The sequence below is a fragment of the Tripterygium wilfordii genome, chromosome 13 (assembly GCF_013401445.1).
Source record: "Tripterygium wilfordii isolate XIE 37 chromosome 13, ASM1340144v1, whole genome shotgun sequence".
NCBI lineage: Eukaryota > Viridiplantae > Streptophyta > Magnoliopsida > Celastrales > Celastraceae > Tripterygium > Tripterygium wilfordii.
This window is the reverse complement of record NC_052244.1, coordinates 15,671,653-15,693,445: the sequence shown is the minus strand read 5'-3', so window position 1 is coordinate 15,693,445 and position 21,793 is coordinate 15,671,653. Positions and strand designations below refer to the sequence as shown.

At 38.1% G+C, this 21,793-nt stretch overlaps 5 protein-coding genes across 7 annotated transcripts; 2 read left to right on the top strand and 3 right to left on the bottom strand.

Moving 5' to 3' along the window:
* Positions 1-553: 553 nt before the first annotated feature.
* Positions 554-4,190, top strand: LOC120011887 (protein ABCI12, chloroplastic). The gene is made up of 8 exons (XM_038863049.1): positions 554-993; positions 1,085-1,201; positions 1,928-2,164; positions 2,491-2,655; positions 2,779-2,854; positions 3,267-3,331; positions 3,570-3,740; positions 3,838-4,190. The coding sequence occupies exons 1-7, from the start codon at positions 595-597 to the stop codon at positions 3,720-3,722; spliced, it is 1,212 nt and encodes a 403-aa protein (XP_038718977.1). The 5' UTR covers positions 554-594; the 3' UTR covers positions 3,723-3,740; positions 3,838-4,190.
* A 43-nt stretch (positions 4,191-4,233) lies between these two features.
* On the bottom strand, positions 4,234-5,671 carry LOC120011888. Of its 3 annotated transcripts, none has more exons than XR_005471170.1 (2): positions 5,505-5,671; positions 4,234-4,748 (listed from the first exon to the last, which is right to left on the bottom strand). XR_005471170.1 is itself a non-coding variant. In XM_038863051.1 (2 exons), exons 1-2 carry the CDS (start codon positions 5,491-5,493, stop codon positions 4,425-4,427), a joined length of 351 nt encoding a protein of 116 aa, XP_038718979.1. In that variant the 5' UTR covers positions 5,494-5,576; the 3' UTR covers positions 4,234-4,424. The 3 variants fall into 3 exon arrangements, 2 of the variants coding, with proteins under 2 accessions (XP_038718979.1, XP_038718978.1); XM_038863051.1 differs by having other exon boundaries at positions 5,467-5,576; XM_038863050.1 differs by lacking the exon at positions 5,505-5,671 and adding an exon at positions 4,882-5,260.
* Positions 5,672-6,069: 398 nt separating this feature from the next.
* On the bottom strand, positions 6,070-9,476 carry LOC120013035 (protein FAR1-RELATED SEQUENCE 7-like). Its single transcript, XM_038864652.1, is given in 2 exon segments — positions 6,070-9,205; positions 9,461-9,476. A coding segment is annotated over 1 exon segment (2,256 nt). The 5' UTR covers positions 9,166-9,205; positions 9,461-9,476; the 3' UTR covers positions 6,070-6,909.
* Positions 9,477-10,464: 988 nt separating this feature from the next.
* Positions 10,465-14,861, bottom strand: LOC120013784 (serine/threonine-protein kinase STY13-like). The gene is made up of 6 exons (XM_038865715.1): positions 13,641-14,861; positions 12,744-12,865; positions 12,349-12,548; positions 12,080-12,254; positions 11,460-11,594; positions 10,465-10,838 (listed from the first exon to the last, which is right to left on the bottom strand). The coding sequence occupies exons 1-6, from the start codon at positions 13,966-13,968 to the stop codon at positions 10,632-10,634; spliced, it is 1,167 nt and encodes a 388-aa protein (XP_038721643.1). The 5' UTR covers positions 13,969-14,861; the 3' UTR covers positions 10,465-10,631.
* Positions 14,862-16,679: 1,818 nt separating this feature from the next.
* LOC120013413 lies at positions 16,680-19,996 on the top strand. The gene is made up of 5 exons (XM_038865208.1): positions 16,680-16,832; positions 17,001-18,215; positions 18,297-18,824; positions 18,909-19,326; positions 19,404-19,996. Exon 2 carries the CDS (start codon positions 17,016-17,018, stop codon positions 18,189-18,191), a length of 1,176 nt encoding a protein of 391 aa, XP_038721136.1. The 5' UTR covers positions 16,680-16,832; positions 17,001-17,015; the 3' UTR covers positions 18,192-18,215; positions 18,297-18,824; positions 18,909-19,326; positions 19,404-19,996.
* Positions 19,997-21,793: the final 1,797 nt, after the last annotated feature.

Below are 21,793 nucleotides of genomic sequence, written 5' to 3'. Positions count from 1 at the left end.
ACACTACAAACTAATATTGTTCGTCAAAGGTCAACACGACTTTATTCTTCTCGGACCGTCCCCATTCATTTAGTTTATGTTAATCCAATGTAGGTGACATTCATTTGTACTTATGGGCTGGGTTATGTCAGACCAAATGCCCGCACAGTTTTGTTATTCTCGGACCGTCGTCATTGGTTTTGAAGTCTTAACAGTTGGAAAGACTTGTATACAACGATGTGTTTTGTTGAGGTTGCGGTAACAAGTTTGCTCTAAGAGAAGTCGATATGATTCAAACTGGACATTTTATAGTGGATGAATACTCTCTTATAAGACTATTAAAAAATTATCCAAATAACCGAATTTATCGATTAGCTAACCGAACGGTCAATTATTTTCCAAAAACTTTAGTGAGAATCGATTGAATAATTGAAATAACCAACCAATAGTTTAATTAAATTCTTGTTAAAAACCGTTAAAAAAAATCGATCATAACTTACCGTTTACCCATATTCTCCGGTTTAGGGATATTGATTGCCCATCTCCACCCTTAAAAAAAAGAAAAAGCGGAACAACCGGACCCTTTCTTATTAGATTTCCCTTCTTCTCGCCCGCATGAAAAACCCGAAAAATTGCAATCCTGCGCTCATGAACTGCACGTACTGTGCGGGACCAACGGTCACTTTTCGTTTTGTTTTATCGAGTAAATGTAATCTCCAAACCCTAAATCCTCTCAATTTCCCCCAACTTTGCACTCAAAACGGACTGAATTCCACACCACTACTTTCATTCACCAGACCCTCTTATGTCTTGGTAAAGAAGAGGTGTCTCGTAGTCGGAGCTTCGGTGGACAATAATGTCGGAGACGGAGGCTGGGTGAACCGTTTGCCGACGGGTGGTTTACTGGCTGATAGGGTTTTTAGACTGATTTCCGGTGCCACTGCCAGTCCCATTGGGCAGTTCATATCATCTCCAACTACGTTTTTGCATGCTGTGGATCCAAGAATCAAATTGGTCTGTTTATGTTCTTTTCTGGGACAAAGTTTGGTTTCGTAACTTTATTATATGAGTTGAATTTGGTTATTTGGATTTATTGGTTATGCAGGTATGGCTTTTGGCTCTAGTTCTTTTACCTGCTCGGTCACACATAGTGATGCGTTTTGGACTGGTAATTTATACGGCCATTCTGTCAATGTGGATTCTTCCCTCTCGTGTGTGGATGGTAAGAATACTACTTTAAATTTCAAAATATGTAATTGGTTATATTTTGAGAGTGTTGGGTCTCATCTCACAACTTTCTGACAGATTTAGTTGAATCTTTTTGTTTTTGACTTAATGTAGTACTGTAATTGAATTCTTTTGTTTCAAGTCAGTTGATAGGTCATCTAGGATAATTTAACTGCTGTGGATATGTTGTCATGGCTCTTCTCTGGTATTTTAGGCCAGCTTCAACCTTTCTATAATGTAATGGAGAAAGCATGCTTCTATTTTGGTTATAAATTATTATGCCTTTCATCCCAAGTTCTCTGTACTGCTTCTTTTAAGTTGTAATGCCTTTTTTCAATGTTTTAAATTATTATGCAATACGTTTCAATGGCATAAGAGTTTTTAAATACTTTATCCAGAATTTTATTACTTCTTTTGGTTGAAGTTAGTGGAAGCATGATATTTTTTATAGACATGAACTTAATCCTCCCGCCCAACCCCCTGCAAATATCGACGTGAAGGTGTGACACAATGGAAAGTATAAAGAAGCAAGAGATGCGCAGCAGGTGTAACCAGAGGAAATGGTAATCTCCGATCAAGGAAATAACCGATGAAGCATCCTGTAATAATAATAAAAGAGTATAGTAAACGGCTAAACGCTTTTCCTTTTGGAAAGAGAAGCAATGAGCTAGAGCCTAGAAGACTGGTACTACTATTTGCTGAACATTCAATTCTCTTGTAGGATCAACTGGGAAGAGTATCATTGCTTTCTGGAATTCTGTTTATAATGTTGGGGCTAGGAACAGATGGCATACAGTTACCTGTCCAGCCAAGAGCTCCACCGGCGGCTATCATTGGATTGCCTAATATTCCCACTTCTTTGGAAGGTTATTCATATGTACTTATGAAGCTAGGGCCATTACAATTTACAAGGAAGGGCTTGTCAGTGGCAAGCACGGCTGCATGCTTAACCTTCACAGTAGGTTAATTTTCCTCAGTTTCATTATTGCCTTTGTTAATTTGTATCAATGAAAAGAAATTTCCTACACACTTCTGTTCTACTGCATTGGATGCATCATGCATAATCTCAGACTGTCATGCATCTGTGCCTCTCACAAAAAAGGAAAAAATGTCAACATGGAGAGATTCAACAGAAAGTATTGTCCCGAATCAGTGATGAATTCATAGAATATGTTGCATGTGCATGCATCTGTCTCCACATTGCAGACTAAACTAGCCATAATTTGTTTAAAAAAGCAAATAAACTTTTTGCTATTCTGAGAATGAAGCCTCTGTTTGTGAAAGATTTTCCAAAGCGCAAGTCTCTGTTTGGCAACAACAACTCCAGAACAACTTGCATTTGCTTTGCGGTGGTTTATGCTTCCTTTGACTGGAATGGGTGTTCCAGTGGCCGAAATTGTTCTTACGCTGTTGCTCTCATTGAGGTTTATCAATCTTGTGTTTGATGAGGTAAGTGGAGATGGTTGGTTCATTTTGCCATAAATGAATCGTAACTACTTGAAAGATATGTAATCATTTGTATTTCTGTTTGTGGTTGATCTGTGACAATTAACAAGCATAATGTCCTGACAGGTCCGTAATGTTGCTTTGGGGATTGTATCTCGTAGGATACATTGGCAGCAATTGACCGTGATGGAAACAATCGAAGGTAAGGTTCGGATAGCAACTTATGTGCAAATTTGGTTGATCTCTAGCACCCTTGACTTTGGCGTCAGGGTTGTTTCTTACAATAGTCCCAAAGGAGATAGCTATCTAAATTTTAACGTTACCGTTAATGCTTCTTCTCTCTCCCTCTCTCTGTCTCTGTCTTTGTATATCTCTCTCGGGTTCATGTCTTGCATAATTTTGTTTGAGATCTAAATATCTTTCCTTTTGATGGATGGTTAGGCAAGGTTTTTAATGATTTCATCCTTGCGTTCCTTGTGCATCTTGCATAATGCATACCTATATTCTAATGCATTTCTTTCATTTTTATATAATTTATGTCCTCACTCATGTCTTCACCACTGCGCCCCCCCCCCCCCCCCCCCCCCTTCTGATCTTCTTCTTGATTTATGCAGTTTTTGCTGCCTACATTCGTCGGATCTTTAAAAATATTTTCAGCCATGCAGAGCAGATATCTCAGGTTTGTACACCAACTGGATTTCTATGCCTTTTCTTCTGCCTATTTGGTCATTAGATTTGATGTTTGTGTTGAAGTGATAAATTTGATTCACTTATGTGGTCTTCACTTTGACAAGTTAGCATTTTAAGTCCTTTTTTTTTTCCAATGAGCACTCATAGCGATTGATATTATTGCTAGTGTTGGTCTGCTTTGTCCAAAGTTTCTTAAAATGTTGCTAATTTCATTGATTTTCTTGAAGGCTATGATTGTAAGGGGTTTTAGAGGAGACTGCAACACGCATAAAATTTATTTCTCGTCCGACTCATCAGCTGGGATGGCAGATTTCATTTCCCTATTATGCCTGATTGGTGTTATAGGCGCTGCTGTGTTGTCCAATTCTGTCCTCGTCTGATATGCATTTCATCCCTTTGTAAGGAATTGCGTTTTTTCCCTTATTTCTTATTCGTGTATGGAAAGAAACTTCTTGTGTGACTTATTCCACTTAACCTGTATGGTTCATTTTTCAGATGGAAAAGTGTCATTCTATGGTGCACAAGTAATCTGCAATTCAGAGAGACGTTTATGCATTCTTGCAAAAGCAAATCCGTATCCTGATGAGGATCTACCAATTTAGAATAAACTTCAAGTAAAAGATTATCTTGTGTGCATTGCAAGCAATGGAGCATCATAGAGTTCATTCTCCGATTATGATTGTCCCCACAACCTCTCTCAGCATTGTAAAGTTTCATTTGCTAACAGTTTCCATATTAGTTTGTACACTTTACGTGTAAACTTCAAGTTAGCTGAAACCCCAAACATCAAGTGCAGGTTTCTGCATATAGTTTTATTTTATGAATATTTAAAGGAAATCCATTTTTTTTTTCCATGTTTATATATTACAATTGGGGTAAATTCACATAAGATCAAAACCACCAGAGGATATTTGATATTTATACACAATCATCTAACACAGCAGCCGCATAAGCCAATTACGCACCAAAATTGTCAAGATCAATACATGACTGGCCCAACACTAGTATAGCAAATAGAGGCCCATAACTTGAAGCCTAAAGCCTATGTCTACCAAAGCAGTTTCATCATCTAGTAACAGAGATCAAATATGAAGTATGGCATGAAGCAACAATACAAGTGATCTCAAACACATGCTGGAGATGAGCAATGGATGGGAAGCAGTAGATGCACTGCGGCCGTGACGGCCTCCTCCGGGCAGGATTGCACAAGCAGGACAGGTACTCCTAGTCCTTCCTCCACCTTCTCTTCTGCGATGGCCATGACCACCACCACCACCGCCTCCTTTGGCAATCACCGAGGTAAGCAGAAATGTCAAAATGATGAGCAGAGCGACAAACTTAGTATTTGCAAAGGGAAGCTTCATTTGGTCCTCTCGAGAAATATATTGAGTGAAGTAACACACTTTCTACAAGAAAAGAAAAAAAACACCAGAACACCAAGTAAAGTTGATAGAATTCTAACACTAGAAAGGGAATATGTTCATGATCAATGGGAAAATTTTTAAAAAATCAATCATACAAAAAAGACAAACAATTTACATGGTTCGGACAATCTTGCCTACGTCCTCGGACGACAATGATAAATTTCATTGATGAACTTTTATGGTCTTCACAATAAAAACATTTAGAGTGAGTTTAAGGTTTATGAACAACGAACCAAAATATCATAAAAGAACATAGGCAATTCAGTAAGAGAAGTGATAATTTCAACTTGTCATACTTCAATAGTTCCAATTCCAACATCAACCTGAGGTCAAACTTATAAACCCCAAAAAAACACACTAAGACAAACAAAAACAAGCCACAAGTTAAAGTGAAATAACTAATTGTTAATTATAGATATGAAAGAAGCATAAACCCTAGAAACACTCCACTAATAATCCCCACTCCAACACCCAACAGAAGTAGAATGGAAAACAGAGGTGGGTCTGTCGAAATTACTTGCAAAATCTTCTTAAACAGTTGAAAAAGATTGGATTTTGATTAGTAAACGACCACCAAGGAGCAGTTTAAAGCTCATAGAAAAGAACCCATGAACAAACAAGCGTGAATAGGAAGTTTCATGAAACAAACAGCTTCAAAGTTTTCAAGAAGTACTCTTAATGTAGAAGAAAAGAAAGTTACCATAGAACAAAAGAATGGAGAAAACATGGAATACTCACCCGAGGTAGGCGAGCAAATGAGCAATTTGTGAATCAAGGGTTTTGTGTTTGGGCTTTTATTCACTCTTTGAAAGCGTGTGTGAGCACTATTTATATTATAAGTTCTATGACTTTACAGAAAATACATGGTAAATCTTTCCATATCGATTGATCGATGTCGCAAGATTGCTATGTCGTTCCCGCAAGATTGCTATGTCAGCGTCAGCTTATATCAAAAACCCATCGATATCGCAAGATTGCAATGTCAGCGAAAGTGGGCGGCTGGGAGCATACATGGGACATGGCCAGAAAGTCAGACTGAGACGGGCCCAAGGTGGTCATGATTCTAGTGAGAGAGTGAGTGAGGATCATTCCCAGAAAATAAAAATACGTGCAGGCCAAGTTAGACGGGCTGGACTGAGCCGAGTTTTGATAAACTCTAGGCTCCGCTCGTCGTATTTTTAGTAGGTTCGAGCTCGGCCTGAGCTAATTCATACAACTACCAAAAGATCACAAAATCTAAAGCATCATTCATTAGATCGTCAAAGATGTACGCAAACCTCCATTGATACAAAAACTAAAGAGATCAGACAATATGAATCTGCATCAATAACTGCTGTTATGAAACATAAGCTTTTGCTGGTTTAGATCCATGTAATGTAAGGGAACATATTCTTCACCTCTTAGACAACAACCAACATTCAACTTCTCACATACCCTTGGCTTAAGAATTAAGTTCGTAAGGGTCCTAATAACAGGAGTTAATCATTGTTCGTAAATGCTTAGATTGCATGCTTGAACAACCTAATTGAGTATTAATACTTTAGAAATCTAATATAACCCTTTGAGAATTTGCTTGCCTTGGACGATTACGTAAAGGAATGGCTTACATTGCAACTCATTTGCCCCCTCTTTTGTTTCTATGTTCAGGAACCATTCATGTCTTTTATCTCAAACACCATTGCTAGACTTGGCCATCTTATGCTGCCGTGCCTCCTCTCACTCTGATAGCCGCGAAAATGTCGTGGGATTCAGCAGATCTTCCTCTTCCCAACCATGGCATCAATACTATCCTCTCTTTTTTTTCTTTTTTTTTCACTTTGATACCGTTTATGCACCAAATATCAATGTAAAGCAAACCAAATGAACTCTCAGGAGAATAGCAAGATGTACAAATGGATCATAGCCACAGAATTCTAATACTGAAGTTGCAGGGAGTGGCTCTGAGCCTTCATGACAAACATCGCAATCAATCAATGAAACCTCGACCAACATCAAGCAGTACTCAATAATATGATTCAGAGAGAGAGACGATCTGGACAAAGGTCTTCTTCAGTCAAAACAACTAAGACCTAAGGAGCAACTAACAACACAATCGAACTACAAAAATTAACCTGCAGTGATGTCTGCCCTCGCTCCGGATAGTTTACCAAGACAGTTTCTTTCCACCTTCTCGCAAAATCTCATAGGCAAGCTTGTATTTTTCTAGGGATGATGTGCCGGTCTCTATGTATTTACAGGCTGTTTCCCTTAGACTCCACAGCATCGAGGTCTTGAGTTCTTGAATGCCAACCCCTGATTGAGCATCACGTACAACACCATACTCGGCACTCCTTGTCCACCGACTCAATATGTAGCGCGATGGTATTTCCCTTATGTCCAACAGGCTGAATACTCGCAAAACATGTCTACAAAGGACACCTTCAAATTCAAACATTTGACAGCTACAACTGACATTCAGATTGGATGCACTAAATGTAACAGCATGTTTCTCATTCTCATTATCACACCTCGGAACTGCGTATCTGCTGACAGTCCCTTCCTCATAAGCCTTTATTCCGAGATAGCCATAGCTTTGTAAAAGTTCATTTTGAAAGATTTTGAACACAGTAAGTGTATAGAGCCTTCTACATTGTTCCTCAACAGGTTCCTTCGTTTGAAGGTACGCCTGCAAGTTAAAACAGTTAAAATCCTCTTTCCTTTCCTCTTCACGACGTTGCTCGAGAGCTTGTTCATATTGATAGATAAACTCATCCAACGGTGTCTGGGCATTCACTAAAGTACCAAAGAAAGATTCAACACTTTCATTCATTGGGATGCCAGCAAAAAAGGTTCCCATTAAATACAATGGAACCCAGCTTTCACGCCTCTCATACATTTCTTTTAGCCAGACATTCTCCTTCAATCCATATTTGTTTATCAGCCCATTCCACATGGTATTGAATTCAGCATTTGTTCGACTCTGAAGGATGCACCTCTCATATTCATACCCAAAGTCATTAGTCATCGACCTCAAAAGCTCCCGTTCCTGTGCCCTGATCTGCCACAATGAAAAACGGTGACGAGTCCCAGGAAAAACCTGGGCGATAGCTAGCTGAATGGACATGTCTTGATCAGCTATAATCGACTTTGGCCGGCACCCTGACATTGCCCTAAGCCATGTCTGAAACAACCAAGTGAAAGACTCCCTTGATTCATCAGAAACAAGAGCACACCCAAGAAGCACTGGCTGTCTGTGGTGATTAACTCCAACAAAAGTAGCAAAGGGTACCAGATATTCACCTTTTCTATATGAAGTATCAAAAACAATTGCATCACCAAACTGACTGCATGAAAATCTAGACCTGCCATCTGCCCAGAAAACACTCCTGCAACTACCATCGTGTACGTCGACTGAATAAAAAAATCCTGTATCTTTTGCTTGTTTAGTCTGGAAATAATCAAAAAGCACTTGGTACCAATCACTTCCAATGTTGTTTTCTCAATCACTTGTGATAAGGTTGCTGCTTCGGACGTCTACTAGATCCATAGAGTCCAATCCCCCATTAACCTCCTCAACGAGTTTCTTTGAAGCCTTCAAACTTTTTTTACCAGTTCCCCATTGTGTATGAAAATCATGATTATGATCTTTCTGAAGACGGTCCACCACCCACCTCCCAGAGTCTTGTCTCTTGATCCTCATAAATGCCCCACAGCCAACTCTTGAAGGATGTTGAAACCCTTCCTTTGAGCACACAAATCTCCGGGACGTAATTGAGCCATCAAGCTTTGAACGAAACAACTGACCAATTCGAACCCTGAAGCCATTATTTTCAGCATACACTTGATAAAACTGATATGCCTCATCAGCTGAACTGAACTCCAGACCTGCAGATGGTTCAGCCTTGGTTTGTCCTTCTTGACCTCCAATTTTTAGGCGTTTCATGTTAATGACACCTGATGGACATGGCTGTCCATCATCAACTTCTGTGACCAATTTGACCTTCGACCTGCGGGAGACACTAACTGAAGATTTTTTAGCAACAGGAGGAGAATTTTCCCCCAAAAGCCCCAATTCATGATTATGATCCCTATGGATTTGGTCAATAACCCACTCGCCAGAATCACGCCTTTGCACCCTAATGAATGCTGGACAACCCATCCTTGAATTGAGCTGGAACCCCTCCTTGGAGCACACAAATCTCCTTGAAGAAACTGACCCATTAGTTCGTGACCGGTACAACTGACCAGTGCGAACTTTGAATCCAATACGGGTTGCATATGAAGTGTAAAATTCGCGAGCATCATCGGCCGAATCAAACGCCAACCCAACGTATGGCTCAAATCTAGACTCCCCTTCGTCCTCTCCATTAACATTATTGTTTACACGTACAATACCTAGGGGATATGCTTTAACAGTCATGGTGTTCGAACACTCTCCGCCATTAAGATCAGTATCTGAACTGTGTTGAAAATACAACCAAAACAAAACATTCATTAGAAATACGGGAAAAGGTATGCTGCAATTTCAAGCTTCCTTGCAGTAGCAGATAAGATAAAGAAAATCAAAAATTTTCATCAAGGGCAATCAATCCGATTTCATTATCCATGCCAAATGGCATGCAAAGTCTGATTTTATGTGCAATTCCAGCAGTGCATTTGCTAATAAACAGATGTCAGCAAAACAAAATAACGAAAACATGGACTGAGTTACACACTTGCAGTATCCGAAAGCCAATTAAACGCTAAACGTTTTTTTCCCAGCTGAACTTAACTGAAGTTTTTCAACAAGAATGACAGAATTAAAATTTCGAAACCTCCAAATCGGTCTTGTTTTCCACAGCTACCAAGCAGAATTAAGATCAATGAAGAAACCCGAAAGAGAAAACCAAAAATTCACGAGAACGAATCCATCAAGCACGAGCAACATACACAAATCCACCACAGCTAGAAAAAAAATTCAATCAAAATCCTAAAATGCGAATCCTTAAACGATCTTCAAAGAAAACAAAAAAATTAGGGTTTTGTCTTCCGGTTACCTCCTGAAGAGACTGGAAACCGATTCGAAACCCATTATCAAGGACCCGAGATCGGAGGGCTCTGCTGCAGTATTGAGAGGACCGGCCGATCGGGTAATTTATTGGATTAGCTAAAACAGATTCATCCCTTTTTGGCGGGAATATAAGGAGATTCAGGGAGCGAGAAAATACGGTAATTGAGAGGACTGAGTTCGTCTTTCAAGGGTTCATCGAAATACGAAGGAGGAGGAGCTGGGTTTCTCTAATCATCTCCCTGATATATCTTCCTCTCTCTCACTTCTTGCTCATGCTCGGCCTTGTTTGGCTTTAGGGGAAAAAAATCAGTTTCAGAAGAAGAAAAAAAAAACATTTTGGATTGCCAATGGCCGCCATGTTGAAACCATTGTTATTAAAACCGGACCGGTCCGATTGGTAATATAACATATATATATATATATAATATTATCTACTTTAAATCAAATGTCCACACATATTTATCCTTCTTTATGGGTGAGCGTCATTAATATTTAGGAAAACGCAGCCTACAATATGAAAGCAATTGAATTTTACTTATAAATTACTCTGCTATTACTCTGCTATGTTATACAGACTGATGTGAGATTCAGTCTCGACACTGTCATCAACAAACACTTCTTGCTCCCCCAAAATTCACGAGTTTCAAACCCATACCCAACACCACAATATCACCGCGAACACAGTTTTATTTGGCATAGATCAGATGTAAACATTAAAAACCTTAAAGCTCCATCAAGCTCGGTACCGTATCATAGATCGTTTGCAGTAAAAAAAAATACACAATTCTTAAGTCTTGACTTCAGAAATGGCATACAAATGAGGTAGATGAGAAAATTCAGGGTCCGCGAGCTGGAGCAAAGCAGAAACAACCCGGGGACTGGTCGTCGGTTACCATCCCTCCTCCCTTGCTTGTATCAATAGCTTCTAACATTCTTACCACTTCATCCATTTCAGGACGTTTTTCTGCATTTCCATCCCAGCACTTTCGCATGATATTCGACAAAGAAGTTGGACAACATCTGGGGATCTCTGGCCGTAAATTCTGCAAACAAAACAATGGCGTGTGAAAATTATTGATCTAGATGCCACCTTCAATGGGCACGTACAATATTACCTAACACGTAATTACCATATAAGTTATTAACAAAATTCAACTTCAGTATCATGCACAGTGTCAGAATATTGAATTGAGATGGAATTGCACCGCCGTTCATAACAAAGATCTCGAGAAATTCATGATTCTTTTGCTTCCGTCATCTGAATACGTCCATCCTTTTAATGGAATAGCCGAATAGGTATTAAAAATGGTGATATTTCCTAAAGAATTCCTGCATTGACGGATGTCCAGGGTTCGAGTCTGCTTATCTAATGATTTCATACATGCAAACACCCAAATCTAATTTCACTCATAATTACCTAGAATAATTGAAATCAAAAAGAAAAAGATAAGTATCATCCTCATTCCTCCATGATCAGCCACTACTTACAACCGATAATGTAACCACTTTAGGTCTTTCAACTTTTAATATTGCATATCTATACGTCCACAAATAATTTACTGCAACCAATATGCATAGGAAAAAAACTTGTAGAAACGAGCAAGCAGATCCAGAACAGAGCGACGTTATTTACTGAAATAAGCAGAATTAGCATGAAGACTTACCTGTCGAACAACAGCAGATGATATATCGGCAAAGCTGAGGTCAGGATAAGGCATATCACAACAATAAATTTCCCATAAGCATATGCCAAAGCTGTAGACATCGCATCTTCTATTATACGGCTTACCATCAAGAACCTACATAATGTATATTATTAGAGCCTACCCCGCTGTGTGAGATTAACATCCAACAGCAAGTCTCCCATTCAAATATTACTGGGATTGTCGGGAGGATTTACAGGACGGGAGATGCAAAATATGTAGTCCCAAGTCTAGCAAGACTAAAGGGGTGTGGAAAAAAAAGAATCAAATATCTTCGTTTACAGTGATCACCAATCTCACGGGTAAAAAAAGAATAATTTCTCTGTTTGCACTGACACGTAATTAATTTACAGGATCTAGCTTAAATACAACAGTGCTTTATGTTTCTGTATACTTTTATTTAAGAGTCCATACTCAAGTATCATCTCTTCTTTTCGGAACAGTACCCGTGCACAATTGCTCTGTTTTCTATTCCCTTAAATCCTTTCATATTTACCATAACTCAATTCCACTTCTACTACTAAAACAAAAGGAGATAATAAATAATATATGACAGGAGTTAAAACATAAAGGACCAGTACCTCTGGTGCCATATATCCAAGGGTACCAGTTTCACCGGTCATGTCTCTTGGATTCTGAGCCTCAACACGAGCAACGCCAAAGTCAGCAATCTTCAAAGTTCTGTGAGCATCTAGCAACATGTTTTCAGTTTTGACATCACGGTGCACAATCTTCTTTGAATGCAAATAGTTGAGACTGCAAATTGGAACAAGAAGGATAATCTTAGTTGATAAAATTTTATGCAAAAATCTTTTTCAAACCAAGATTCACAGAGAAAAAAAACAGTTACCCACTAGAGAGATCCAAGGCAAGTTGGACCACAACTTTATAAGCAAGTTTCTTTCGCCTATTTCTTATCAAGTACTGTTTCAGTGTCCCACCAGGGAGATATTCTACGACAACGCAACATGCTTTCGAAGGGATGGAGCTGTCAACATCATTCTTTGAAGGAATTTTAAGATTTGAAGTTCCCATTGATGCTCCAACAAACTGTGACGGAAAGTTTTAAAAACTGTAAAGATCATATGTCTAGTAGAATGAAATTAGAGGAAAGAGACTTCATTTTGTAATTCTTAATAATCACGCAGCTTAAACTTGCACGCCCCAAAACTCCCACTTTTAACATCAACTTATGTTAATAGAAATAATATAAACAAAAAAAGAAGTGAAAGAATGAAATTGTACTTTTGTGACATTAGGATGGTCAAGCTTGTGCCAAACAGCGACTTCCTGCCGAAATGATGCCCTGAGAGCAGCGGTTTCAGCAGTTGTGGCAATTCCATCCTCCCCCCAATCCAACAGCTTCACTAAAAACACAGTAGAGAAAAAGAAATCAATTCCAGTACGTCTGATAAATTACGATATTCTAGAGAAGGACCCAATTTGTTCAAGACAAATGGGCTCTCCACTCATTAGTCAGTTGTCTTATGCATGTAAAAAATTTATATGCAATGCATGGGTAAGGGCCGCAAGGCTTTGTGCAACTGCCCTTTATCAAATCCCACTTACGCTGCATCAACCTATATATCCAAACGAAACCAAGAGACTTAGACATCATATTCATGTTTACTTCTTCTTGCGACTTTGTACCTAGAATGAAGTGCTGGGTACATAACTGAACAAACAAGATAAACAACTAAGCTATTTTGTACAACCTTGAGTGAAGCCAGTTAAATTCAATTGGATAAATGACTAGATTGAATTTTATCACAAGTTTGGTCTCTATAAACGTGTACAGATACTTTTACACCATAAAACGCTAAAAGCGAATAAGCAATGCCATTTTCAGGATTAGCAGTGAAACAAGTTAAAAAAAGTTGGGAGACACCCTCTCCCCTATGATAAAGGAAGATTATCCGCCACAAGTTAGTATTCACATACTCATATACCAAAAGTTAGAATACATTAACAGCGAGCATTAAGATTTAAATCCCACCAAAATAAGATGACAAAGGAAAACAGACCCTTTCTAATAGCTTGACAAAACCATACAATTCAGAAAACTTGCAAATTTTATTTTTTGCTCTTGGAATCAAGCTGCACAATAAACACTTACAAATAAGAATATAAAGAGACAATTACCTGCAACATCTTGGTTATCATAGGTGCCACGATAAACCGTCCCATAAGTCCCGTGCGCAATAACATACCTTATATCCAACTTAGCTAAATCAATCTCCCACTCTTCCTTGGGCCGGTTTTCAATGTTCTTCGACCAAACCCTACTCAGGTGCTTCTCCAGCTGAACATCCAAGCTTTTGAGATCAATTTTATCAGCTCGAAAAAACATGTCTTTGTTACTGATACCCCCTGAACCTTTCTCAATTGATTTCACAGAACCCTCTGGCTTATTCAATTCATTCGGAGCCTTAACAACCCCAACATCCTCGCTTGTTTTTGAATCCATCATAAAGAACCCAAATAGAAATCCAGAAATGTTGGGAAAAAAATAGCAAAACCCAGAAAAATAAGACTATTCTCTTAGAGAGCCATGATCACCTGAAAGATTGAGATTTCCATTTGTGCTGTTGTCGAATTTGATCGAAAAATATAAATGGGTTTGAATTGAATGATCAAAACAGCAAAAGTTGTAAACCACTTTGGCAATCGACCACAAGTTATTGTCAGATCAAACACCAACCAAATAAGTCTAATAAAATAGGAAAGAAAAGAAAAGAAAAGACAAATGTGATCCCAATAGGAACGCAGTTTCACCTACCTGAAATCGGTTTCAATTCGTCATGATTGATCTTATAACTCAAAATCAATATTTGTAATTATAAAACAACACAATTATTGATTCAATATTCAAGAAAAAAAAAACCATTCAACAGTTCAAAGGCCCAGAAACCCCGTCACCAACCACTTTCATTCGTCTAAAATTTCATACACCCCAAAAAAAGAAAACCCTAAGAAAACGACCCAAGTCCCACCTTTTATCTGACCAAAGACCAATGAGGCAGGGAAAAATTCAACCTTCAAAAGTAAAGGAAATACCCAGAAACCGCACGCGTGCAAGCAAAGCCCCCCAATCCAGAAACCAAAATCCCAAACCAATAAAAATAAAAATAAAAACAAATAGAGAGACGAAAAAATTGATCTTTTTGTTTCTTTGAATCCTGTTGAATGGCAAACAACAGAGAGGGGGAGATGAAAGAGACGCGCGGAGAGGCTTAAAATAAGGAATTTTTTTTAAAGGTCGAAAGAGAAAGATAGCGAAAGAGAGAACGAGTCAAACAACGAGTTACAATTCCCAATCCCGAACGGCAAGGAGAGGGGAGGAGCCCCGCCCCCAAACAAATTTAGTACGACAAACATTACGGAACTCTGTCCTCCAAATAAATTACCTGTACTTTTGGCAATTGACCATTCTGTCCTTACCTACGATAATATTATTAAAAAATGTAATAATAAAATTCGGAATATAAAAAAAAAACTAATAATACTTTCAACTTTTTTTTTTAATATAATCATATAAAAAATATTACTATTATCTACAAGATAATTAATTTAGAAATATTATATTTTGGGAGTTCCAAATTCTAATCTTATAAACCATCACTATTGTAGTTTTAGGTCTAACCAAATAACTTAGATTAAAATTAATTTAAGATTTAACGATATATGATTTAGGATTTAGGGTTGTTTAATCAATTTTAATTTAAAATATTTTAGGATTTATGAGCTGAAAAATAAAGGTATTTATATAAACTCCAATAAAAACATCTATGCATACCACTTTTACAGGCCCGAAATCCAACGACAGGTGCAGTATATGATTCTCCATATGTATGGCCCTCACTTTATTATGCTTTATTACAATCATTTTATTTCGAGATCGTAAAATCTGTAAGAATGGTTCGTACGTGAGAAAGTTTATATATAAATGTGTTCTATAGGTTGATATGATTTTACACTGTATACGTAATTAGGGCATATTTTCGAAAATAAACTCTAAGGAATGTCTTTGTGAATAATTTTTCTCAAAAACCTATTTTAAAAATAAAGAATAAATAAATAAATAAACTTTTTGTGGGGATTATCCATTTTAGGTATTTTTCCCAACTTTTATCTGGAAAATACCTTGACATGTTATGATGGATAAATCACCCAAGGACAAGGACAAGGACAAGACATTTCAAACAACAAAGATCCTTTGTAAAGATCTGATAATCATACCACATAAATTAAAAGTTTAAAATGTTTTATTGTGAGGGCATTACCTGGATATGAATGTATTTCCTCAGAATTGGAATCACCAACCAACAATCTCTCTCTCTATGTACATATATGATGAGAAATTATCCTTTACGCACTTAAAATACGTACCATTATTTAAGGATGCAAATGAGTGAAATGATAAATAGGGTAATTATTTTGGATCTCACATATTTCAAATCAATGGTGAAAATATATGTACGTATTTTAAGTGTACAAATTAGATGCGCATAGAATAATTCATCTATACACAATAACTTATTTCTTGTGTTGAACATTTGCAGCTTTGGTACTCTCCTTTTCTTATGGGTATTTTAGGGTTTATAGATAATTTGAAGGGGTAGTAACTACTAATAGTTTAATATACAGAAAAAACGAAGCTAATGGGTTTGCAAGGGAAGGTAATATCACTAATATCTATACTATAGTCTACACAATTTAGAGTATATGTATACGACTCAAAGTCAACCATTCTGCCGGTATGTCTATATGCTATTTATAGAGATAAGACTAAAAGTCTAAAGCAAATAAGAGTCTAACAAAAATAGGCCATGCAATTTTATTTTATTTTTTGAAAATAGGCCATGCAATTTAATAACAAATCAAGAGCTTCTAATACTAATTGAGAATATCCAGTTGACGGGGACTTAGCCCAAAGCCATGTGTCTGCATGGAGTTAATTGAACTTTACATCACTGAAAGATCATCATTGTTTCAACTCAGTCACCCAATGTCAGATTGTTTCAACTCAGTCACCCATTTTCAAATTTGTTTCAATTTCATCACCCTGGGCAGATTTCCACAAATCTGGGCAGTCAACCTTGCCTACATGGCATTTTGACTCTTACGTGTAATATGAGTTAGAATAAAAAAAATCAAAATTAAAAACCAAAAAAACCCTAACCCAACTCACATCACATATCCCTCATGCACGATTTGCGCCGATCCTCTTCTTGGCCCTCAAAAATCTCGCTTTGAGCAATCACCCAACTCTCCTCTTCTTAGCCCATCAACCTTGCAAAATTCATCTCCCTTGAACGAAAGCTCTTGCTACTGATAAGTGATGATTCTGATGTTCTCTTTTATTATTTTTCAAATTTACTTTAATTTTTAGGTTTATTTGAGTTTGTAAGAAATTTGGGTATTAGGTTTAATTTTTAGGTTTTATTACTGTTCTCTTTATGGTATTGATTGTTTTGTGTTTGTTTGCTTGTTAATATGCAGTTTAGTTGTTAGAAAATGACTCAGTCTGAGGTTGTTGATTATTCTCTTGATGATGAGGATGACGACATCCTTGATGCGTATATGACGAATTTGGAAAAGAATGATGGTTCTGTTGATGTTAACGTAGGCAATGGACATGGAGGGAATGAGGATGGTAGTGATGGCAATGGAGATGATTTCAGTGGTAGTGATGGCAGTGATGACAATGTTGAACTTTATGATAGCGGAGATGATGGTCGCAGTGGTGCTTACGGCATTGGTGGTGATATTGGCAGCGATGAAGACCTCAATTTGGAGTACGAATCAGAGAATGAGGACATCTTGTTGTATGAAGATGATAGTGAAGATGGAATTAGGAGACGTAGGGTAGCAAATCCAAAGTTCAATCCTAAGGTTACTTCAGAAGAGTCGATATTTGAACTTGGAATGGAGTTTACCGATCTAAAAGAGTTTAAGAATGCTGTCAAGAGTTATGCAGTTGATGGTGGCTATCAGATACAATTGGCGAGGAATGAGAAGACAAGGTGCCAAGCAAAGTGCAATGAGGGTTGCCCGTGGATGATATGGTGTTCCCAAATCAAAGGGGAGAGTACTTTTCAAATCAAGACTTATGTTAAAAGACATATGTGTAACAGAAGACTTGAAAACAGACAAGCTGATAGCACGTGGTTATCAATGAGGTTGGTAGACAAGATAAGGGGAGAACCAAAGATAAGTGCTGCAGATTTGGTGACATATGCAAAGGAACACATGTCTCTGGCAATTTCAAGGACACATGCATATAGAGCAAAGAAGAAAGCCCTAGAAATCATTGAAGGGAAGCATAAAGAACAATACGGTAAGCTGAGAAGTTACATGTCTGAGGTTCTAAGGACCAACATTGGTAGCACATGCAACTTACTAGCGAATAGGGATAGACCAGAGGACCCTGCAGTTTTCAAGCGGGTGTATATTTGCTTGGCTCCCTTGAAAAGTGGATTCCTTGCAGGATGTAGGCCTTTAATTGGTCTAGACGGGTGTTTTTTGAAAACAATTTATGGTGGTCAATTACTTACTGCAGTGGCACATGACGGCGCTAATGGGATTTTTCCCATAGCATGGGCGGTTGTTGAAAGGGAGAATGGAGATTCATGGGAATGGTTCTTAAGAAAGCTATTACTGGATATTGGAGGGTTTGATAGAAGGAGATAGTGCTTCATTTCTGATAGGCAAAAGGTATTACATTTGACACTCTCTTTTAATGTTATTCATTCTATATTAATGTACTTACGTTATATATGCCGTATTATTTTGTAGGGTTTGGTGTCAACCATTGACAAGCTCGAAAGAGAAATGGGCCATGGTATAGAGCACAGATTCTGTGTAAGGCATATTTATGCCAACTTCAGTAAAAATTGGCCAGGAGCTCAATATAGGAAATTGGTCTTTACTTGCGCAAAGGCTACAACAATGCAAGAGTTCCTATCACAGATGCAGAAGGTGAAAGAGTTAGATGAGGGGGCTTGGAAGTATTTGAATGATATCATTCCGTGTTTGTGGACTAGGGCAACTTTCTCCACATTCAGCAAGAACGACTCCATTGTGAATAACATGTCAGAGAGCTTTAATGCTAAGATAGTTCAAATCAGAGGCAAACCAATTATCACAATGTTAGAAGAGTTAAGGGCCGATGCAATGGATAGGCATGTTAGACTGCGGATAGAGATGGAGAGGAAAGAAGGGAAACTCGTTCCAGTAGTGCATGATAGATTAGTAAAAGAGTTCAAGAAAAGTAGGTTGTGGACAGCAAAATGGTCAGGGGATTCAGAACAGTCAGTGTTTCAGGTATGTAATTATCACCTGCATATATTTGGCCTTTACTTATTATTTGTTGTATCAGGTGACTAACCACATAATTTGTTGTATCAGGTTAGCAAAAAACCAGAGCAATACATTGTCAATGTGAAACAAGCATCATGTACATGTAAGTCATGGGACTTGTCTGGCATACCATGCACTCATGCTGTGGCTGCGATTGGATGGCTTCACAAAGATCCGGAAGACTATGTGCATCAAGCATATACAAGGGAAACATATTTTAGGGTGTACCAACACAACGTGGAACCAACAAATGGAGAGAACTTATGGATTGCTACTGGTGGTGATACCATCATACCTCCTCCAATGAAAGTACTACTTGGAAGACCAACGAAAAAAGAGAAGGAGAGAACATGATGAGCCTAAGACAAGCAGTCGACTGAGAAGAAGGTATCCAAAGATAAAATGTGGTAAATGTGGAGAAGTAGGTCACAATAGAAGAGGATGTCATAATCCTGCAATATCTGAGGTAACTTCTTTAAAATGCAAGTCATGATATATTTGCACAATATTCTGTTACTAACAGTATCAATTCTAATTTGACAGCATGCCAATGTGAATGTTAACGCTGAAATGGAAAGCGCTGCTGGAAGAGGGGGTGTTAGGGGCAGGGGTCATGGTAGAGATGGTAGAAGGGTTGGTCCAATGAGAGGGGGTGGCAGTGGTAGGGGTTCTACTACATCTACTGCAGCATTTGATGGATCAACCAGCCCTGGAAAAAGGACAAAATCGAATGCTAGGAGGATGCCAAACATTGTTTCTACAATTCAGGGTGCAACTAGCAGCTCTAGGTACACCGCCATGTTAAATGCAACTCAAGAGTCCGTCACAAGAGCAAGGAAGTAGTCATAATGTTAGGGTCGTGCTAACTAGATTAGTAGATGTTTTGGAACTGGATATTTTTGCATCTGCCTATGTATTTGCAGCTGGTTATCTTTTCAACAAAATGATGCTTTTGTTTTTTGTTGTTTTGAATTGGTGCTTCATAGGCATGGTGGAAGAGTATGTTTTGGTTTAGAAATTCTTCCGCCTATTTTGGTTTAGAATTAGAAATTGTAGGTGTTTATGTAAATATTCAAATTTGGAATGAATTTGATCTTTTTAGTGACTAATATAGAAGTTTGTTACGTTTCTGTACAGATCTGATATATGCAGGGATTTTTATTTTTTACTGTCCAGGTGGCATTTGCCAAATTTTTTTTTTTAAACTTTCCAAGTGGCATTTGTCATTCTAACTCATATTACACGTAAGAGTCAAAATGCCATGTAGGCAAGGTTGACTGCCCATATTTGTGGAAATCTGCCCAGGGTGATGAAATTGAAACAAATTTGAAAATGGGTGACTGAGTTGAAACAATCTGACATTGGGTGACTGAGTTGAAACAATGATGATCTTTCAGTGATGTAAAGTTCAATTAACTCTGCCTGCATGGTATTATTCTAAGTGAAAAAACCGATTTCATGACCTTCAGAGTCCATACGGACTGCCCGAAAATATTCATCATTATGCTCCCTATCTCCCGAGTCCCAAACATACGTACACCCTAGGAGTGCAACTCGAGAAGATTGCGACCTCGCGAGTCATACCGATAGGTCACGTCATTTCAAAGAGTTTAAAGAAGCTCTATGGAGAATATCCAATCAGCTTGAAGGCAAGGAAACAAAAGAAATTAGCCATGAGTTAAGAGTGAAGAACACTAATTTGTACAATATAGATCCATAATGAACCCGAGTGGAGAAACCAATTTGTCCCATCATCAAAAGATCATAGATTCAAGTGGGGAGGCGAGACTTTGTTTTGAAATAAAACCGTGATGGCCAAGCCCAAAGCGGACAATACCTTAAGCATGGTTCATGTCCAAAGATTGATGAAGGGCGGGCTTCCAAGATTCAGCCTTTGATCATAAGAAAACCTTGCACCACACTTATTTATAAAGTTAATTGAATTGTTTTTTGCTGCTTGCAATTGAGCCTCAACCAGATTTGTTGGCCCATCAAAGAAGCCCATGTTATTGTGATTGAGACTTTCGAGCCCATTTTTATATATGGGCTGACCCTATAGCTCTAGCTCTTCGATGATTTCCTACGCAATAGAATACAGAAGACACTTTGAACTTTGAAGCAATTCCCGGTATTTGGTCTCAGTCTCTCTGGAACTTTTGGGGTTTTTACCCTATAAATAACGATTTTGATTACTTATGTTTTATAATTAATTGCATCATGAACATGTATGTCATTTGTCACAGTATATATGCTAACAATATAAATTGGAATCAATCACAACATTTGAAACAGTTTATATGCTAGCATTTGAAATAGCCTCTTAAAAACTATCGTATTAGTCAAAACAAATTCAAGGTTCAGAAAGTAATTTGAAACACAATAATCATTTGCTCAAACAAATCACGACAAAGAATGTCTCAACTATCATAGTTGCTGACATGGACACCTAGTATACTCATCGCCGGAAGTGAGCTTCATGACGAGGTAGATCTAAGTTTTCGTCACCATGACCTCATGGGTTTTAAGGATGTTCAGGTGGTGGTGAAGGCGACGCATGGCGGAGACTTTTGCAAGTAATGTGAGACTTCGTGGATGGACCCAACGATAGGATACTCTTGTCGATTATTTTGATGGCCATTAGAGTGTTATCAACGATGGAGCACATCAAATGAACCTTGGCGACGAAGCTACCTTGGCCTAACTTGATACTTGTTGGGGAACGTGGAGGGGTTGGTGGAGGTGGAGGTGGCGGTGGATGTGTGAGTTGTGAGGTTTGGATGGCATATAGAATGAACTCATAGAAATCTTAGTTGACTTCGTATTCTATCCCTGAACGACATTTGGAAAAGAAGAGAGAACCCTAAGATTTATTAGGCATTCATATCAACAACTGAGATAACTGGATTTTCTTTATTGAGATCCGTATGATTTCT

What these genes read in the sequence shown, in the direction of transcription:
- LOC120011888 (XM_038863050.1), bottom strand. Translation starts at nt 4,932, where the DNA reads ATGAAATTTATCATTGTCGTCCGAGGACGTAGGCAAGATTGTCCGAAC. An exon ending in GGCAAGATTGTCCGAACCAT is followed by an intron (nt 4,749 to 4,881) that starts GTAAATTGTTTG and finishes CTTTTCTTGTAG; the next exon opens with AAAGTGTGTTACTTCACTCA.
- LOC120013784 (XM_038865715.1), bottom strand. Translation starts at nt 13,968, where the DNA reads ATGATGGATTCAAAAACAAGCGAGGATGTTGGGGTTGTTAAGGCTCCG. An exon ending in GCCTTGGATCTCTCTAGTGG is followed by an intron (nt 12,255 to 12,348) that starts GTAACTGTTTTT and finishes TCCAATTTGCAG; the next exon opens with TCTCAACTATTTGCATTCAA. An exon ending in TTGGATATATGGCACCAGAG is followed by an intron (nt 11,595 to 12,079) that starts GTACTGGTCCTT and finishes TACATTATGTAG; the next exon opens with GTTCTTGATGGTAAGCCGTA.
- LOC120013413 (XM_038865208.1), top strand. Translation starts at nt 17,016, where the DNA reads ATGACTCAGTCTGAGGTTGTTGATTATTCTCTTGATGATGAGGATGAC.
- LOC120011887 (XM_038863049.1), top strand. Translation starts at nt 595, where the DNA reads ATGAAAAACCCGAAAAATTGCAATCCTGCGCTCATGAACTGCACGTAC. An exon ending in CTGCATGCTTAACCTTCACA is followed by an intron (nt 2,165 to 2,490) that starts GTAGGTTAATTT and finishes TGTTTGTGAAAG; the next exon opens with ATTTTCCAAAGCGCAAGTCT. An exon ending in TCAATCTTGTGTTTGATGAG is followed by an intron (nt 2,656 to 2,778) that starts GTAAGTGGAGAT and finishes ATGTCCTGACAG; the next exon opens with GTCCGTAATGTTGCTTTGGG.